The sequence below is a fragment of the Glossina fuscipes genome, unplaced genomic scaffold, assembly GCF_014805625.2.
Source record: "Glossina fuscipes isolate IAEA_lab_2018 unplaced genomic scaffold, Yale_Gfus_2 28, whole genome shotgun sequence".
NCBI classification, from domain to species: domain Eukaryota; kingdom Metazoa; phylum Arthropoda; class Insecta; order Diptera; family Glossinidae; genus Glossina; species Glossina fuscipes.
Genome location: NW_023998423.1, coordinates 14,967,758 through 14,988,865, shown reverse-complemented (window position 1 = coordinate 14,988,865; position 21,108 = coordinate 14,967,758). Strand labels below are relative to the sequence as shown.

Below are 21,108 nucleotides of genomic sequence, written 5' to 3'. Positions count from 1 at the left end.
AATGTCGCAATGCACCGCTTACTTCGACAACTTCCTTCCTTCCCAAACTTATACACGTCAGTTTACGGATCCCTTTATGGCAATGCCAAGCAAGTTAAATAAGGCGTTAAGCACAAATATGTGCGTTGCTTGACACGCATTTACGTGCTATATCTAAGCTAGAAATAACTACAACTTGGGGCGTTTTATAAATGCCAATTAAACAAAGGCTACTGCATAGCCAAGGGAATAAGACTCGTTCCTGTTCGAATCCTTCTGTCATAGACACTACCTTATAAATAGCTATATGTATGCTACTTAGACTTATGTCTGCTTTTAATACTTGAAGCCTACATTATTGCATACGGTTTCCTTCATCTTTACTGTTTGCTTTGCTGATTCATTATATCTACTATAACGTCATAATTTAAAACTTAACGTTCGCTTGCTGGTACTTTACGTCTAAAATTATTCTAAAAGACGCACCTGCCTGCAATGGCTTAACTCATGTCCTTTACCTTAAGAATGCTGTGTAATACAGTACAGTACAAAAATAAATAAATAAATATTTATAGAATATATATTAATAGGAGACAACAGACGCTCCCACATATAGAGTTCGTCAAAAAATCCATCAAATTTTTATATAGATTTAGCATTTCTAGCCTGATTTCACCCTCGCAAAACATATGATTTCTTTGGTTTCCAAACAAAAATAGGCAGATGAAATGCGGAGAAAACTCGGAAACAATTACTATAAATTTGTGTGTTTTTATCCATATATTCTTTAAATAAAACGAGTAATTCTCTTATTGTAATAATCCGTCCATCAGTTTACTTTTCATCTCTTTTATAATTTCTTCTCTTTTTTTTTTTTTGATTGCTTTTTATACCCATCACTGAAGGATGTGGCTATACTTAGCTTGTTTTCTTTCATAACGTATTCAACACCCATAAGGATGCTTCAGAGACCCTTGATCAGTGCAGAATTCTGAATTGATTAAGTGCATATGCGAGATACGGCCTCCGCCGAACCAACTTTTTTTTGATAATGACGCATGCTTTTCTCTTGCTATTGGCATAATTGTTTCGAAATGCCAAGCACAAACTTGGCATCATTTACCAATTTTGCATGAGTCACAAGGGACTGAATCAATTCTATAGAGAATTGCAATGGTACTGTGACCACACACCACCACCACCACTCAGAGTTGAGTGCAATCAAGAATCGACTTTGTATGGAATTATTTCGATTCTCTATAGCTGTACCAATGATGCCAAGTTATTGCTCTATGGATAAAAGCAATAATGCCAATTGTAAACTAAAAAACTTGCCATTGTTTGGACGTTTTACGAAAATGAGACCAAGTTAGGTACAAATGTTAATTCTGTACGAGCGAGCGCTACATCGATTTGGTTGAATTCTTTATCCGAATTGTGTATAGAGTGAGACAGAAGTACCAGCTTAACACTGCCAAGGTACATTACTGCGTACGATTGCCAAAGACACTAAGTATCTCTTCATAGCTCAAACAACTTGGAAATCAATTTCTCCGTTACGCGTCGTATAGGGTTAAAAGATTATCAAAAAAAAATGCCCTTTTCGAGGCCTGTTTATATTAAGTCCCCTAATGCATTCGGAAAGTCTTAAACCATTCAAAGTGTAGATGTGTATAATTTAACCTCATTTGGTTTATGTACTTGCTTGTTAGTTTATTTGTTTCTTCAAGTTTTCAAGTATTCTAACACAAAAACTCTTTGCTATTAAGTTTTTAGTAAACTAAACTTAATTAGAATTTTAGAACACATCCCTTTTTTTTCATTTTTTTTTTATTTTTTTTTATTTTTTTATTTTTTGGCAAACAAACTTCTCCCGTATCGTTAACATTAAGTCAATATTTGGAAATTTTTTTTTTTAACTTTTTTTCTCTCTCTCTCTCTCTCTCTCTCTATTTATCTTTTCATGCATATAGCACATCGGGACGTTTGTCGGAGAATATTTATACATTTACGGCAGAGGCAAGCGATAATAAAGCCCGCTTTAGGTGTGAAGCGAGTAATGTCATGTCACAGACGCCACTTATAGCCGAAGTTGAGCTCGCTGTTTTATGTAAGTTCTTCTGCTTTATTATACATCTTTGCTTTTACGTTTTGTTAAAAGTGTATATGTTCCACCAAAAATAACAACTAAACTATTTAAGTGAATGAGCTACGAAAATAATAACAACAACATCAGCAACAACAACAATAATAATAAAAGCAAACAAAAATGTCTGTAAATAAATTAACAAACTTGTGATACACTTTACACAAGTTTTCAGTGAAAAATCCTTTTGCTATTTAGTAAAATAAGGGCACATATACATATATACTTATATACTCAGGAAAACTTGAACGCATCCAAAGAACTGGCCTGATAACGTCAACTTGTACATACGGAATACTGACACCCATCTCCATATAAACTCTTTGCAAACTTACAGAGGAGTGTAAAATTTGAATTTACTATAAACGACAATGTGTGTAAACTGATTATTTTCGGGAGCGAGCGAGATGAATTTTATTATTTACGCTGAGCCTTTTCTCAAAAAAAAAAAAAAAAGAAAAAAAGAAAAAGAAACAAACAAAAAAGTAAATAAATCAAAAATGTTCAAGTTACTATCATGTAGCGATGGCAGCTTGTTATATACAAGTATTGCATTCCATAGCTGATGTTTATCTTTCAACCTTGTTTAGCATGTGACAAGAGATAAGTCTTATAACAGTCTTAATACACGCGAAACGAAAAGCTTTTCTCGTTTTTTTTTTTTTTTTTTTTTTTGTTATTTTTTCCTTTAACAAACATGAATGTAAAAATTTATTACACGGAAAACTTTATGATGAAAAAACGTAATAAACACTTGTCTTAGACGAACTTGTGAGGCGAACATTAAAATCTCACAGTTTCATAAATTTTGTGAAAGAGTATAGAAATCAGAGCGAAACATTAATAAATGACAATGTTTCAACATAAATCAACCTGATTATATATGATTTGGGTGTTTGTTCATATACTTCATTGGATACTAATTCCCAGGACTAAGTAAAAGGGGAAAGATATTTTTGCTTTTTTCTTTTTTTTTTTTTTGCAATATTCTAACGAAAGAATTTGCCGAGCACTTCTTTAATGGTCGAGGCTCTCCAAGTAGATGCCAGTTTTCACCATAACCTCATTAGTTGAACCATCGATTTGAAATTTGTAGAAGATTGTAAATGTTAAAGGCTACGTCTGCAAAATGCAGTCGTTGAGGCAACAATTCCATTTACCTTTCATGCAATTTTTCCATTGTGCAAAACGGTGCTTTCTTCACTATGAGCCAACTCGTTTTGGAAAACCCCTATCTCATGTCCAAATTCTCTTCTACGAGTTAATGAATAGACTGCTCTCTCTTGTTTTCTTTAGACTTTCAACTTGCCCTTACCCAACTTTACCTTTCAATTATCGAGAATAATTTTCAGGATTTCCTTTGACATTTTCCACAATGTCCAGCATCGTCAGTAGTCCTTCAATCACATTGAGAGTCTTGTTATCTTCGACGGTAACAAATTGCCATGACAACTTCCAAACCAATGTTGAATTGAAAATAACTTTTCTTTGTGTTTTTATTTTCCTGTTGCTTTTGAAAACAACAAAAGTAAGATCACAGAAATCTACAGAGTCATCAAATAAGCGCTTTATTTTTACTATGTAATAAAACCTAAACGGTAAACATGAATTTGTTTTTCTATTAGATATATGTTGATGCCGTTTATATTTAAAAATGATTGCATTGAGATGATCGCCCCTGAAGGTCTTTAAAAATATTCTCCTGGAACACTAATTTTGCCATCTTTCCATATAAATCTGCTTTTATTACGACAACAACATGAATAATTTTGATGGATAAGATCATTGAGAGTTCGCGAGTTATATAAGCAAATGTTTCAACGCAATCCCAAATTAAATATTCCACCGAAAGGAAATTTCAATGACTTTTCAAGTCATATAGAGCAATTTGGAACTAGCAGGATAATTGAACTCTTCTCCAAATACATTTGTATGTCATGTATGTCATGCTGCCCCTTTTCATTAAAGCCATTTGTATTCCACGCCGAATTCTTTCAATTTCTGGCACAAAGAAATGCTTACCATGGTTCGGCAGCGACTCCATTCTCATCTTCCCATGTTGAGAAATGTCATTTTCATCTCACAAATCACGCCCAAAAGTTCTTTTTTGCACGTCCTCTAGGAACATCAGGTGGGCTTTTTTATTATTTACGAAGTCATTAAAGGAAATACGAGCTTCATGTCGCATGTAAGAAAGGTAACCTTGGGCTCATTGCTTGTAAAATTTTTTTCCTTAATAATTGCTGCACGCTGTGCAGCTACAAGTAATCCAAGGTCGAAATAATATATTGAGCAAGACTGTGATCTATATTGCAATCATAGGTGTGTTTTATTTAAGTTCACTTTCGAAACCAACAAATGGATGACTCGATACCAATCAATATCAAACTTGAGCTTGCCCACTTCTTCTTCGAAAGTCACAGATAAACCACTACATTAATGTTATTATAAGATGTTTCATATATAATTTTGGGGTTCACAATGTCGTGTACCGTATCTACAACGTTCGTCTCAGAGATCATGTATTCTCTTATGTTCGAACTTTCTTAGCATTCTCTCTTGAAGATTAACTTGAAATCGAACGTGTCATTTACTTCGCTAATCATCCCGTTTCCCTCACATTGGGGTGAACAAATAGGTATTCCCGATATTGTTACTTTCTTCACAATAGCGTCAGCAGTTAAATCGTCATTCTTTATACAGCGCGCTCCTTGTTCGCACAATCTCCCACTATATCTTAGAGCCGTTAGCAATTGTTAATACCTTTAAGCAAAGATGAATTGCTTTGATGTAATACATGTTCATATAAGTATATGTACAAGTAATGATTAATTTCTCCCCTTTTATTTACGATTGGTTTTCAACAAACACTGCAGCATTCCTATGAGTTTATTTATTGGCTTGCAATTGTAATAGTGAAACTGCTCGCATTTTGTAAAATATTTACCCTACGTAACTATTTACAGATTTGACTTTTAATGCATAACATAACAAATTTAAATTATAAACTGAAATTAAAAGCTACAGTAGGGCGTAAATGAATACTCGAAGGGTCGAGGTCGATGACATGAAATTCGGACAGCCATCGTTTTAAAGTGGCTTTTTCCAAAAGTAACTTCACTTTTTCCCGAGACTTATTTACCAATATGTGAGGCACAATATATATCAATCAAAATATTTGTCGCTATTGATTACAAGTTTTTCCCGAAACCGTGTCGCAAGAATAATATTGACTTGGCAACGATCCAATTATCGACCCATTTTCGCACTTTTCCAACATTTGAAAACCACGTGCCGACCAAGCCGCGCTACATCGATCTGAACAAGTGGTGATCAGAAGCCAATACGTTTGATGAGTATGCTGGATGCGGAAGACTTTTCAATTCGAGCTGCAGCAGAGTATATTTTCCAACTCTTGCAACCTGTGGCCGTGTGTGTTGTCATGAAAGAGAATGACTATCGTTCAATTTCTTCAATTGATGTCGGTAGACATCTGCAGTAACACTTTCATTCGGTTTTAGCAGCTCGGAATACACTACCCCTTACTGTTGCCACCATATGCACAGCGAGGCTCTGTGCGGCCATGAATATTCCGTTTTGGCTGCAGTCTGAATGGCTCTTTTCGGCTAACCCATAACTTTTTGCACTTAGGACTGTTGTGGTGGATCCACCCTTCACCGCCAATCACAATACGCCGTGGAAAACCTTTTTTTCTTTTGCCTGACCAGCAGTATGCAATTTTGAGCGTTCCATGATTAACGTGTCTGTACACTGAATGTACTGAGTGCAACCATTGACTAAATGGGAAAATGTTGAGAAAGGTCAGAAGCATCGAATTTAATCAGTGTCTACACTGATACTTCGCATTGATTTATTATTTTCACCAATAAATGTCACTGATCAAAATACCTGCAAGCACCTATTAATTTCGGCAAAAAAATGGGGGTAACCCATTAGATGTGATAGAAAAACATCTATCCCAGCTCATCACCAATCGACTACTCCACAAACGAAAATATATAATTTACCATTTTTAGATAGCGCCTCACATAATTCGAGGTATTTGCGCAAAGAGTTATGTAACTTTTTGATTTCTATTAGTATGTGAGTGCATTCAGTCAGGACTTTTAGCCCCAATTTTCCACGAATTAACTTTTTCTGTCATTGATAAGGTCTGCTTGCGGTGGCCACACTCAACAAAGAGGTTCTTGTGTTCACATTTGCCCTAAAAAATGGGAAAATATTAATAAGCTCTGATGGATGTATTTGGGCTACAAACGGGGTGCGTATAAGCGGCTACCGTGTCGAAGCCAGTTATACTCAAAGCATCCGGTAAACTGTTAGCATTCTGTGCGTACTTTTCTTAGCCCTTTCCCGACAGTGCAACGGAAATTTACTTCACCATCAATGTATGCTTGCAAGGTACGGTTTCAAAAAATATTGGCCGTATGTGGTTGGCTCTAAACCAACAAATGGTTGCCGCATATAGACGGCGTTCGTGTCGAAAGTTTTAATTCAGGTCATAACTCGTTTTCTTCTCTATACACTTTTTTTACATATTTTCTTCATCCTTTGTACTTCTGGGACCTTAAAGCGTTTATAGAAATACTCCCTTAGAATGTTTTAGCCAAATCCAAAACCAACTCAAGTGATTTAAGTTAGAAAATTTATTGTGGCCGCGAGAGAGTTGCAAGTCTTTCATCTAAAATCCTCGAATTTATTATATCGAAAGCTTGCGTATGTTTACAAAATTCTTTGTAGATTCGAATCTAGAAATTCTGTTTATTTTCTTCAGAGCTCTTTCTTAAGTTCTTTTGAACTTTAATAATACAGAAGCACAAAACAATTTTCAAACTACAACTCAGTCAAAAACCTAATAAGAGTACTGCTGCTGATGCAACGTTTACATTTTTGTCCAATACTCTCTGATTCATTCCAGAAAGCAACAGTAATCAAGTTGTTTGCAAAAAGGAAATCTTCATAAGTTTTATATTTTGTGTTTACAAAAACACAAAAAAAAAAAAAAGTAAAAGAAAATGCATAGCAAAGCAAATTTCCTGATTTTCTGCATGCTTCATATACCAACTGAGTCTCCCTTCTAAATAAATGTTAAAAAATTTGTTTTAATATTTGTGCAAAAATTTCTTGAAAATACTCCTCTTTTGCAAAAAATGTGCTTTCGTATGTGTTTTTATGCAATAATTTACACAACTTATATCGAAGATATGCTAAATTTATCAACTTGATGGTAACTTTTAGTAAAATACTTTTGCACAATGCTACGAAGTTTAATTATGAGGAACAACTTGTTCCTCCAACGGAGCTAAGTTGCAAAAAAAGGGCAGCCAAAGACCTTGCGAATGATAACCCGTGCCTTGGGATGCGCAATTAATCCAAATATTCACAGGAATGTCAATATTCTGGTCCCTCCCAGTCTTCGTACTCGCTCTTCTGCCTTAACAGAGAAACAAGCTCGTTAAGCAGGCTTATCAAATTGGAAAGTTGCCTCAACCAAGTTGGTTACCACTGAGCGCAAGATTTTTATAATTTTTGCAATTTCTATTAAGAGGAAACTTTGTTAAAGAAATGATCATTGTTCAAAGAAGAAAACAAAAAGAAGAGAATCCTTCAAAAGATTCAGTAATGGAAATGGGAACGACAATAAAAATCTGTTATCTAATGAAGTCTCTAAATCTCCTACTGATGGATACTTTTAAAAAATAGAACAGAATAGAAAATAGAATGATGATTAAAGATGACTTAAGTTCACTAATGGTTAAGGTATTCTATGGCAAAATGACTGCATAAAACTAAAGGAGTTTCCTTACCGTAAGGAAACTAAGTTAACGCTGAATATCGAATACCAAATAAATATAATGTGTAATGCTTAAACCTTATCTCCTCACGTCATAATGTTAGGTTTGAAGTGAATATAAATGTCGGCCAAGTGCTCCGCGACAAAAGAATCTTTTAAACACTTTACGGGGAATATATTACTTTCCTCCAGCTTTTACAGCCGTCGCGTTAAAAGCTGCCAGATAATTATCACCTCAAGCCTTAAACGATTGTGTATCCTATTATTCGCAACTAGTGTGCTATCTCACAATTTACCCAAGGGTACAGTAAGACTCTCTTTAATATGAAAAATGCCCTCCCACACGAGGTTATAACACCAGAGCTTTAAAGTAAACGCTCACTTTAGTGTAGTACATAGGGAACTAAAATTCCAGAAAACACCCAGTTTCTGGTTGTGATGCCCAGTTTTCATATCCTTATCTCTGAGCTGAATATATAGTACGAACTTAAACGTACGATAATTTCAAAATCCTCCAAGCATTCGTGGATACGATAGATACAACAAATTGACTGAGAATTCTCAGACCGCTGACCTTCTCGATGATCTCGAGAAATCATGTTTGAAAATGGTCGCAGTGTGTTTTAAAGAGCAATAAATAGATTGTACGCGGTTCTTATCCGTGTAATGAAGTAATTCATGACATATGTACGAACTTTGGTTCATTGTCAATAAATTCTAACATAATCAGGGATTTGTACCATTGTTCATCTTTTAGGCGGTTGTTTGAAATTCGGCCCAAAGTCAATTTTCTCACTTGACTTTTTTTCTCTTTTCCACTGAAGAGAAAATATTAGAAAAATATATGAAAATATATGAAGAGCATAACATACATAATACCATGTACATAAATAAATTGCTGTATATTTACACATATACATAATATTTCGATTTATTAAAAAAAAAAAAAAAAAAAAAAAAAATGAAGAAGAAGAAGAAGAAGAAGCAAAAAAAAAACACGCTTCCTAATAATACGGTACTGCTGAGTATGCTGATGTGTGCAATAACAAAATGGAAAACTTTGCCAGCTCTTAACACTTCGTTAAGAAAATTTTCATTTGTAATATTTTTATGAGTATGCGTGTAAATATGAATACAGAAGTACGGTAGATTTACATGTAAACATATATATTGTATGGTTTTTGCACAAGTTCAAGGATTGGTGTTTACTTATTTTGCGGTGTTTGTGTGTCTGCCTGAGTTGAGATTATTTTCGTTTGTTTTTTTTTTTCTCTTTTCCTTCTTTTTTTCCCTCATTCCCATTCATAACTTAAAAGTGTGCATAAGGGAAGCTGTTGTTACTTGTTGCCAAAAAAAAAAAAAAGCAAGGAAAAAAAAAACAGAAAACTTATTATAAAAGCAACAACAAATATGTACTTTTTTTTGTTTACATATTTTATGATGGTGTTTACTCATGATGAAACTGAAAATAGATTTGTTGGCTTGATAATTGCAACAGCATACTCACGCAATTACATAGCATAACCTAGCATTGAAAAGAGAAAATAAATTTAAAAAAATAGAAGAAATAAGAACGAAGAAGGCCTGTTCGTTTGTATATGTTTGAGAGATATTTTTTTTATTATATATTTATTTATTTATTTTTTTTTTTTGAATAAATTCGTAAAGTTTTTAGAAACATTTTCTCTTCTAATAATTCAAAAGATGAGAATTTGCTTTGAACATTAACATTTTCAAGCAAGGAAAGGCAAAAAATGTGATTTCCACCCGTAGGGTAAAAATTATTTATCCATTTATGGTTTGCTGCTGTCTGTTCGTTATTATTATTTTTTTTTTTTTCTTTATGTTTTCAACATATGTTTCTAGCTGTACTTGTTGTATGTACGCGTATTTGAAAAGTGGCAACATGTGCTCTGCCGTCGAGCAGTAACATCAATAAATGATTTGTTAACTATACATGCATATATATATATATATATATATATATATATATCTTTTTTTATCATCAACATTTCTATTTTTTTTCCTCGTTGTATATATATATTTACGATGTTTGCATCAATATTATCAGATCTTTCAATATTAGCACCCGAGAACGTCATTATGCTGCCCTGTTATACATATATGCGAGAGTGTGTTTCTCTGCACACATTTATATTTTGTTTATGATACATTGAAGAGCTATTAACAACAACAACGTTATAGTATAAAATATATTTATGAGTGATAGAAAATTTTATACATATAGATATGTTGCTTCGAAATCTATGTAAAAACGACATAACGAATGAGTAAAAGTGTTGAACTGCAACCCTGGCAAATTTCCTTTAGCAATCTATGACTTTCTTTTTGACACATGACAGCGCACTTGCGGTTGTTGATTTGCTGAATAGAAGAAGAAGAAGAAGAAGAATGAGAAGAGTGTCTACATGTATGCCACCCCAAGATTTTGTGTTACGTATATTTACTAGGAAGCGCCTTTTCATTAAATCTTTTTGCTAGAAATCTTGCAATTTGCACGAGTGTATTAGCACGTCTCCGGATGTGCAATGCAAGGATACACGTCGTCATGACGAGAAGTCGACCAGTATACACGCTCCTATTATGATGAAAGTCTATATTAAGTTTGTGCGGATATATACAATACCCAGAAAGACATAAGATAGACCTTGTCCGTCCGTCTGTCTGTCTGTCTTGTTTTCCTATGTTCAACCTATAGATCGTAGTTTTTTAGATGTTTTGATAAAATTCGAAGGACGAACACTGCTGGAAATGGTTCTAACCGGACCAATTTTTCGACCTCATCCTGCATAACACCTCATTTTGAGAAAGCGTTTCATGAATAACTCTATGTTAGTGTAAGCTATTCAATGAGCTTCTTACTTGCTTTCTTTATCTATTATTTCATTACATAATATTGTTGGCACTTCCTGGTAACTGTTATTAGTTCGTCCTCAAAAACGTATACTATCGTTGATGTTAATAGTTCGCTTGATTACATCGCCGATTTTCGCGTTTCAGATATGGGATCGAGTCGAATTTCTATCGCTCTTCATTACCCATCAGCACCGTTCTATGAATTAATACAGAAAACTTGCACCATGGACTTAACCAAAGTTTAGAAGCACTTCAGCGAGATAAGTAATATCTTTTTGAACACTCCGAAAATAGGATTTCAGCATGGACACGTCACAATGTATCACAGTATCCAATACGGCATAATATTGCAAAGTGTGTATGGCGCGTGTCATCAGCTGATACGAGAAATGCTTATCCCGATCATGACTAGTTCAAAAAAGCTTATTTAACGAAGCCAGTTATGACAATACATTGTAGATATATCAATTTAAGGACTTAACCCGTGAAACGCTTGTGCGCTCCTAACATCTCGCTTAATTTTCTAATTGCTTAAGAAAAAAACCTGGATGGAGTAATTGAAAGGCATGTTTTAGACTTGAACCGACATTCGCCGTATTATGATATCAAATAATAAGCGTTTCATATATGCCGTGCTTGTCCATTAAAAATATGGTCACTTTTATAATCAAACTTCCGGAAGGAGTCAACAAATAAGCTGATACTACCAGTTACTCATTCTTGCATATCTGTTATCTTAACTAAATTAAGTAAATTACGTTTAGGATAGATTAAAATCACTCATTAAAAGAAGATTGATAAAAATATTTATTGGTCCTGTTCTTCCATAATTGAGAAACCCACCTCTTGCATTATTTCGAAGCTTAAGAATGCCTTGGTTACAACGAATCATTCTAAACACTTAAGTCATATTTTATTATTTCTTCAGATGTTAAATCGCCTTATACTTGCATCCTCTTACAAAACTATCTACGTAATTAAGAAAAGCGTTTAATTTGTAAGAGGCTTAAAGGCCTTGCAGCTACAGTCGTCAATTTTAATTAGCTTATAATTTTAATTGCAAATTGGTTAGTTATTAAAATGAATTAATAAATAAATAAATAAGTGAAACTTGTATTAAATAAGTTAAAATTTATAACGTTTTTCCGTTTTTACAGTTGCTCCGACTCATGTAACCATTTCTGGGCCCACACAAGCTCGCGTCGGAGATGTGGTGCCACTTACTTGTTCTACGGCACCATCTAATCCGCCAGCAGAAGTCAAATGGATGGTTGGCGGCCGACAAATACGCAATGCAACCTCCCGTACCAGTGTTAGTCCTGAAGGTGAATCTATATAAAATTTTAATCAATAATTTTTTCTATTTAATTTATTTCAAGGTTTAATCCTTTCTTTTCTGTACACTTTATGGTTTATTTCATATTTATGCAGGTGGCTGGATAACGATATCAAATATAACGGCTGTCATTGAGCCAAATAAACGTTCCTTGGTTGTTATATGCCACGGTCTTAATATGCAATTAACCGAAAATGTAGTTTCCACCTATACCGTAAACGTTCTATGTAAGTAAATATTATTATTATTGAAAAAAAAAAAAAACAAAATTTAAGTATTTTAGTATTCGTTTCTAAAATGAAATATATTTGTTTCCGCTCTATTAAATCTCTACTTATGCGTCATGCGTTAATATAAAGAGATTTTAATAAATTCATCATAACCACTTTATTGCATGCATGCGCATAATTAATTTCTAATCCTGATATTATCCTTTATAAAGTGTATGTGTATATGTGTATGCGTATACGCTTTAATACTTTAAATCGTATTTACAATTAGACACATAAATCTCTCTTGATTGGAGAGAAATACACAAATATGCACGCACATACACATACACACACACAGAGTGTTAAGTAAATGGTTGGCAAAAGGGGAGGAACGGATGTTGCCAGTATAACTAAATAGAAATGGACCGAACAAAGAGCCCACATTATTTTTCTCTTTTCTCTTTTTTTTTTTTTTTTTTTTTTTTTGCCAACTCTTTGGCAAATAAATGATTTTATCCTGTCTGCAGGCAGCAGTTCGCTGATAATTGTTTTTAATATTTTTTTGTTGTTTTTCATTTTCATTTTCTTTTTTTTTTTTTTTTTGTTTTTTTCATTGTTATCTTCATTGCTGTTACTGCCGATAATACATTTGTTGATTTAATTGCAATGACATTATGTGTTCGCACTCTTCTGTAGTGTAACCGTGTTGTCGTTTTATTTTTATTTTTTTACTTTTTTTTTCAACTGTGCATTTCTGTGTTGACGATAGTAAAGCACACTGCCGCAACAGCACTCTTGTGATCTGCTTTTTAATTCTTTTACATCAAACTCATTACCTCAGTCACTATTCCCAAGCCACTTATTTTTCTTTCTTTTTTTGTTTTTTGTTTTGTTTTTGTTTTGTTTTGCACTTTTTATCACTTATTCAATCGCTTATTTTCTGCTGTTAAGATACAAATCGCTGTAAAATATGTACGAATGTGCATATGTTACTAAAACGTTATCTGTTTAACAGATTCAATGTTGATTAGGCGGAAAATTGTTGCAATTTCATAAGCACCCGCTATAACACTTGACAATGCTTTCAAAGAGGCCTGCACTAACGTGAACAAGCATAAGAACAACGTTTCAGTTTTAGAAAAAAAAAAAGAAAAAAACGAGGTCGTGCTCTCTTACATCGCTGCTTATGAAATATTTCCCTTTATTGCATTAAACAATCATCATATTGAACTGTACGCCATTCTATGTCAGCGTGCACGAGAAAATTAATAAAGACTTTTATATAATAACACAATAGCAAATTAACACAACGGGATAGTAGAAAACCTTAGCACAGTGGGTATAATCAAACAGTAAACATAACAAAAAACGACAACATCAACAACAAATGCTAACAGTATTGATAACGACGCTGGTGATGTTTCAGAGTTCCCCTCCATTTAGTGATATAATTGCCTTCCGCTTGTCACTAATTGGTAGTTATTTGTAGCAATAAGTATGTAAATCAATTGTATTCTCACACACGTTCGGCATTACAAAGAGCATTGACTCAAAGAGTATCGTTCTTATAAGAAAAAAAAAAAAAAAAAGAAAAAAAACACTGCGCATAAAACAAAAAAGGAAAAAACTTAATTAGTCCCAAACGTTTTGAATACGGTACCATAAATCGTATGAAGGGAAGGAATATACGGATTTATATTATCTTAAAGCCACAAACATTTAACTTAAAGTTCTTGGCTTTAAATGGAAAAATTTCTAAAATATTTTCTTTAAATTCAAGTCAAAAAGTGCACAGACCTATATATCAAATAGAGCACTGTCGTATAGCTTAATCTTTGGCGATCAAATTATATAAGTACGTAATCCTATGATAACTCAAGATAGGCCATCGCCTTACATTACCTTCAGCTATATAAGCTGGCAGGTATCATCAATCAATTTCCCGATTAACGAGGTCGTATAAAGATCCAGTTCGATCATCAGTTGTTTCGTTCTAGTTTGTTATATGCTTCATCTCCTCATGTAATACAAATCAATTTAAATACATTGATTACCTCATAATTCTGCAGATTTGCCTTAGTTACTCCAGGTGGCTGTGCCTTTCACTGAAAAATCCAAAAAATGCCCTTTTTTTAAAACAATTATTTGTCTTAATATCAACATATATTAAGAAGTTAACTGCTATCCTTATCCACCTATGTCTTTCTTCAAGGATTCTGTAGATACAGCCTAGTTATTCTCGGCGCAAAGTTCTTGCATCGATAAGTCGAGGGGTGTAAAAGGTATGAAGATTAAAAAAAAAAAAAAAAAGTTTTCTTTTCTCAATATGGACGCTACTAACACATCGCATAAATTACTCTCGCTATTTTCTCGCATTACCTAGCTGTGAAGTAGTAACTGGTCTGAAAGCTTGATATAAGTTGGTCGACGGCGATATATCCTCGAAGAAAAGGCAGCCAGTAGGTATGCCTAAAATACAATTGAAGGCTCTGTAAAATAAATTCTAGCATCATGCGATCAAGCTACGTGCCAACAGTTGGCAAATGCCTTGATAGTGCCGTCTTTATTACCCCATCCCATGAACATTAAATAGGTGGGTCCCAGGACTCATCTTGAAGAGACCTCATAACTTATCTACTGTTGTGGTTCGGAAACTTCAGAATTATTAGGGCTAAATGAAAAATATTGGTCGCGTCGCATCTTTGAATATCTTGTGTGAGGTACAAGAGAACCAAAATTCCCGATATAGAGACATCCGATTACTTTACTATGATTGATTAGAAATAAAATATTAAGTTTTCTTATCGCTGTGGGAGGAGAATATCTCTTGATCAACAGAAAAAGATTTTTCCAAAGGATTCGAATGCTCAGTCACTACAATAAGAAATGTTTTTGTGAGTCGCATTAACTCCTAGAATGAATGCTTTTTATAAGACTTGGTCACCTCGTTAAATAATTAGGCCGGCGCAAAGCCGTAATTCGCTGCCCATAGGTTGTACGTGGGTTCACGTATCTAAGCAGCAGAACGGTTCTTGATCGTAGATGTAGTGGATGTTGAGAGGGAAGAGCCATTGCTCAATCGGTAAAGCCGGTAACAATAACCGATTAGGCATCTCCCACTACGTTGGGGAAGCTCCCCATTTCTTTTCCCATTTATTGACTGATTAGCTATATTTAAGCAAAAAGAACCTTCGATCGTCTCTCCTAAGCTACTAAATAGCAAGCATTAGAGACGATCTCGATCCAATCACTTTAATCTACCAATACAGCGGAAGGGCTTCTTTATAGCGGTTGAGAGTAAACATTTTAGATCGTTGCGGGCTCCAGGACTGGAAAACTTTCATTAATTTGTGTCATGGGACAAATGTATTTGTCTCAAAGTCATTATTATTATTTAATATTGAGAGATTGAGGGAGTCCAGTGGCGGTTCTTTGGGTCTGCAAACTAAAAAGTGTGTTAGGGTTTCAGAAATGAGGGGGACTTTATCGCTGGAGATATTCGGAAAAAAAATGACGAAGCTTGAGAAAGGACTTATGAGAAAAATAACGCCATAATTATCTTGTGCATTTTGCTCAGGCAGGTTTCCTATTCCACGTCCATAGTGTGAAATATCTAACGAAGCGTGTCAAAAGCCAAAGGGTGCTACTGCTTAGACAACAGTTTGGCATGCATATGAATGAAGGCGAATGGGTGTAACAGTTCGTCTGTAAATTTATTTCACTCGCAAACACATTGACAGAAATGGGAGTGAGTCTGCCACAAGGGCAGTTCTTGAGACAATCTAGGACTTGAGAAATATGAAAATTAGATGTGATTTATGATTCTAACGGTATGTAAGCCTCTGCGATACGAAAAGATGATACGAAAAACAAAGCCCGGAAAAATCTCAATACCAACCGCAAATATCACTCTGAGAACAGATTCAAGTCCTTTTTCTACGACTTAATTTATCTTATATCTTAAGATTCCTTGCTTGAGCTATCCAGAGCAGTGTTTAAGCAGAACTGATTTTGCCATACACTCTCTCCGTAATAGCGAAAACCGTTGATTCATAAAAATAAATCTGCAAGTCTTGCAAAGTATTATAAATAAGTCCTCGAAACGATCAAAGCACTTACTTGTTATTTTATTTATTTGATTATTTTAGAATTTATGGCACAGTTTGTCAATTTAATTGTATTTGTAACCGCCTATAGATATTTAATCCATGCATACAATATAAACATATCTGTCAATTTATTCTCGTTTAAGAGTAGGCCTGATTGCTGTGCATGATTTTTATTGTTTTATTACCGCCCCAGGAACACCAAACGTGATAAAATTCAACGCTAGCTAACTATAAAATGCAATAAAAGTTTTTAAATGAATGCAAATTAAATGAAATTTTCTGAAATAGAAATTTCCATAATATTTCAACGATTTCATTGTAATTGAATCGTTTTCAAGTTTAGGTTTTGAATTCGTTTTTTTTTTTTTTTTTTTTTTTTTTTTTTTTTTTTTCTAAATATACAAAAGTTTAATCGTCATGGCTGCTTGCAAAATATATATATATTTTTTTTTCTTAACTCTCTCTCTTGTTTTATCGTTATTATTATATAAAATTAAACGGGGGGAAAAAAACCAACTTTAAAATGTCTGCAAAGTTTTAACTAAAAAAGAACAAAAAAAGAACTTTTTCAAAAAACGGCACAAAAGCAGATGCAGCAATTTTGAAAAGTCAAACAAAGTGCCCATAACCTCACATTTAAAGATTTCACTATGCCTAATTTAACTGCAAAGGCAAAGGTATAAGAATTTTGTTATGCCCTTTGTCGTGTCTTGGGAAGTTCAGTCACGAGAATCACATCAATGTCCATCTGCCTCTTTTGAAGGCGTGATTAAGCCTTGAAAACGTTTTCTGGTACATCGGACTTAAAATTTGTTATGAATATTTTTCATGCTCAGGTTTCAATATAAAGCATGTTGTTCAGTAGAGTCATTCTCCAATCGTAAGAGTTAAAATATCAGACAATAGGCCTCTGCTTGGATCCTCAGGGGCATAATGTACATACTGCATTCCATAGTGTTCAGAGGCACAGTGATAGTGGTTGTCACACTTTGGCTGGAGTATTAGGCCCTAAGTAAGTGTGTTTGACTCTATTTCGTGAATGACTTTCCCATCTGGCGAGCACGTGAACTCAGTGCAACATCTTTGCCGAAACGTAGTTGAAACACTTTTAGGAAAATGCCACTTTATTTTACTCATCCCTAAGCACTCCCTCTTGAAATGGATTAGCATCCAAATGAGGTTTCCCCAAAAGCATTAACTATTTTTATGCCTATATATAAACATTACCCTTTCCCGGTGAAAAACACAAAACATTGCCTGACGTGTTTTAGTTAAGTGCAAAAAGACATGCATATTTATGGGCTAAACACTCTCCCTGTCTCTCTGTCTCTCTCTCTCTCTGTCTCTCTCTCTCCCTCCCTTCCCCTCTCTCTCTCTCTCTCTCTCTCTCGCTCTTTCTCTCTCTCTCTCCCTCTCTCTCTCTCTTTCTCTCTCACGAATACAGAAATGAACTTAAAAAAAGTTTCAAATCTGAAGTTCTGAATCTTCGTCCTCATAATCCTTTACATATATAAATAAATATTGTAAATATTATATTCAATCTAAAATCCATTTGAATTTGAAATTTAAAATTTGTGAAATTTCTTACATAAAGCTCGCTGCTTATCCTCTAAAGAGTATAATTTATGTGCTTGGAATTAAAGTTAAACCATATGCACGAATAAAATTTAATACGCAACGGTCATGTACGGGATACATGATCTAAGACAAATGCATGCTTCCGTGCATGTTTACGTTATGCGTGCTTTATTACGTTAACATTAAAAGTAGAAAAGTGCAACAATAAAACAACGACAATGAAACAGAGAAGAAGACAACAATGCTATTTTAGAGTTAACAATGACACAAAAAACGGATTCTTTCAAATGCTCTTAAGTTTAAGCAGCTTATCAGTCAAACATGAAAATCTAATAAAGAACGAAAATTTCTTTGTGCATAAATATCTTGAAACAAAAAAAAAAAAACAGCAACAACAACAAGAAGAAAAGAAAAGAGAACGCATTAGAAGGCACTTTACTTGAAAGACACGCTTGAAGATACATACGAGAATGAACAGCTGATATATTGTTTAGACTTTTACCATCAATATGATGTATATACGCTTCTTGAAATCTTTGCATGGCTATATGGTTGCATTGCACAATAAATGGAAGACAAAAATTGTATAAAATTGAATAAAAAAGAAATTGAGCTGAGAATAACAAACAACAAAGAAGCGCACTAAAATGTAGATTAAAAAGGAAACGGAAAAGTACAAGAGAAAAAAATTTTTTTTTTTTTTTTTTGGACAAATGGCAACACTTAACTAAAGGTTAAGTGTATAGAATTTATGGAGAAGCTTGAAATAATAAGTATGTAGTTTTGAAAAATTGTAGACTAGTAATATTACTTATCTCGCTTATAAGTGCTAATACAATATTTATTCAATAAAAAAAGGAAACGCATAAGCATGAACGAAGAGCAAAGTACATTAATTCCAGTTATCTTAAACTTCCGCTTTTCTGCTTGTAAGCAAGCATTGAATAAAGCTGTAGTACTGCATATTATACTTCTTCAGTAATAACGTTGCAAGCAGAATTAAATTATAAAGGAAGAGAATTTTTCCATCTTCTTCGGACAAAGTCTACATCATCCGCCTGAGTGGTCGAGTAAACAACGGATCTAACGGCTAGCAACTCAACGTTAATAACTGATAACTCGCGAAACTATTTTTATTTTGGTTTGTTTGACAAATCTGTCAAATATTAGAGAGATCAATAAGTTCCGGAACTAGTACTAGCTAATAAACAATTCTTTTAATATTTAGCAAGGGCCGGTCAGAAAATGACCTCAAAATTTAATTTCTCTTCAATCTTTTGCCTACGATTTCATCTAATTTTAGTGACGCGCTATTCTTGTAATCTTGAAGCCAATGGAAACGTTCAACCTCTCATGTATTGATTAAATATTGTTTTTTGATGTAAAAAAGTATGATTCAAACTCAGGATTGACTTTCAAGTCAATGTCATGGCAACTCTTCTCTTGCTGATGTTGAACGAGGTTGTTCAGATGCCGACTATTTCGGATATAGAAGACGCCTAAAACAAATGTTTGTATTATGCGTCTTTAAAAATTCGTGGAATTTATTTTTATGAAATGGTAACAGATAGCAGGCTATCCAAAGGTATTAAAATAAAATGTATTCAGTATATCGTATAAAACCCTGCGCATAAGAAGACTCAACACTTTCTCTACTTTTTCTATACCAATCAGAACAGTAGCTACATTTAATGCGTTATCGTCGAAGGACTCTTCCATCATTTTGCAACGCAGTTCTTTCTTCCATTTTTCCATCCGTGAACGAGTTTATGTGCTCAGCATAACAGCTGACATAAGTGTCAATTGAGATGTTGCCAACCTAAGAAGAAAAATTTCCATTTCGATAAACTTGCGTTGTTTAAATAGAGAAGTCTTACAACTTCCTGAAAATAGCAATGTTTTTACCATTTGGTGCCCATAAATATCGGACATGACTAACAAGTTACTGCTGTTTTGGTGCTGGCGATAACAGTCCAATCTTTTGATCGCAACGTAGGCAAAAGCTTAAACCGATTTAGACAGGCTTTACAAATGACTGGAGATGTCTCATTAAGAAAAACATTGATTTACCAATAAAAAGAAAAAAAAGTCACTTGTTTAGAGAGAAGAATTCAGCGACCATATATAATTTTTTACTTTTAATTTGATCGACAAACGTTCGAAAATAATAAAATGATCACGTGGAGCGTTAATGAGGAATACGTGCATCTAGCTGCGTTTTCTTGGAAAATTTCCAAGCCTTATAATAGCATTTGGTAAACGTGAAAATCATATCGCGGTTGTCGGTCCTAAGTGCGCTAACAAGCTGTAAGCAAATTTCGAAAGTATCGATTGATTGAGTCAATTTCAGTCGACTAGTTATGAATCGAAATAAGTTTTCTAATTGCCAAAGTTCAACGAATTATTTATGTATGAGGCAGAACAAAGTTAACAATCAAATAAGCAAACCAATGAACCAAGCAACATGTTTTCAATTTATTATAATATATAAATAATTAAACGAAAATAATTGAAACATGAATTTGTGTACGCCGTAAATTATTAAATCAATAAACTTTTGTATTTTGTTTAAATAGCATTTATACGAAATGTAGGCTTCCCTACAGTGACAATTAAAACACAAAGAAACTCAGCGGAAACTTGGGCAGAAAATTTTGATAATAAATAATAAAAAAAAAATTAAGGAAAAAATTAATCGACGTACAAATAAGTTGCTTCATAACTCTACCTGTCACCCAAATTTCCTCTGAGATTTCAAATATAGATAGCTTTGACATTGATGTTTGTAACATGTAAGTTGCAGTTGCTTAGAAGCTGTCGTTCAACTATCAAGATGCCGTCGTTCAGTTATCAAAGTGTAAAGACTCTATTTACAGTGGAAAAGAGTACAGATGAAGCTAAACAATTAAGTTTCGTTGGAATGAAGACGCAGTAAGCTACAAAGCTACGAAGCTGTTAGACAGTGGTTTGAGAAATTTCGTCTTGAAGACCTTCAATGTGTTCATACGTTCGTCCGTCTTCAGCCAAAGCAATTTTCAACTTGAGCTGGACACTGC

At 33.9% G+C, this 21,108-nt stretch overlaps 1 protein-coding gene across 8 annotated transcripts in view; it reads left to right on the top strand.

Annotated features, from left to right (window-relative positions):
* LOC119636214 (nephrin) overlaps window positions 1-21,108 on the top strand; it is a 324,897-nt gene that overhangs the window by 118,680 nt on the left and 185,109 nt on the right. For all 8 annotated transcript variants that reach the window (XM_038031458.1, XM_038031450.1, XM_038031451.1 and 5 more), the window contains 3 exons: window positions 1,953-2,089; window positions 11,975-12,142; window positions 12,249-12,380. In XM_038031458.1, coding sequence (XP_037887386.1) covers window positions 1,953-2,089; window positions 11,975-12,142; window positions 12,249-12,380 — 437 coding nt within the window. The remainder of the gene's footprint in view (window positions 1-1,952; window positions 2,090-11,974; window positions 12,143-12,248; window positions 12,381-21,108) is intronic.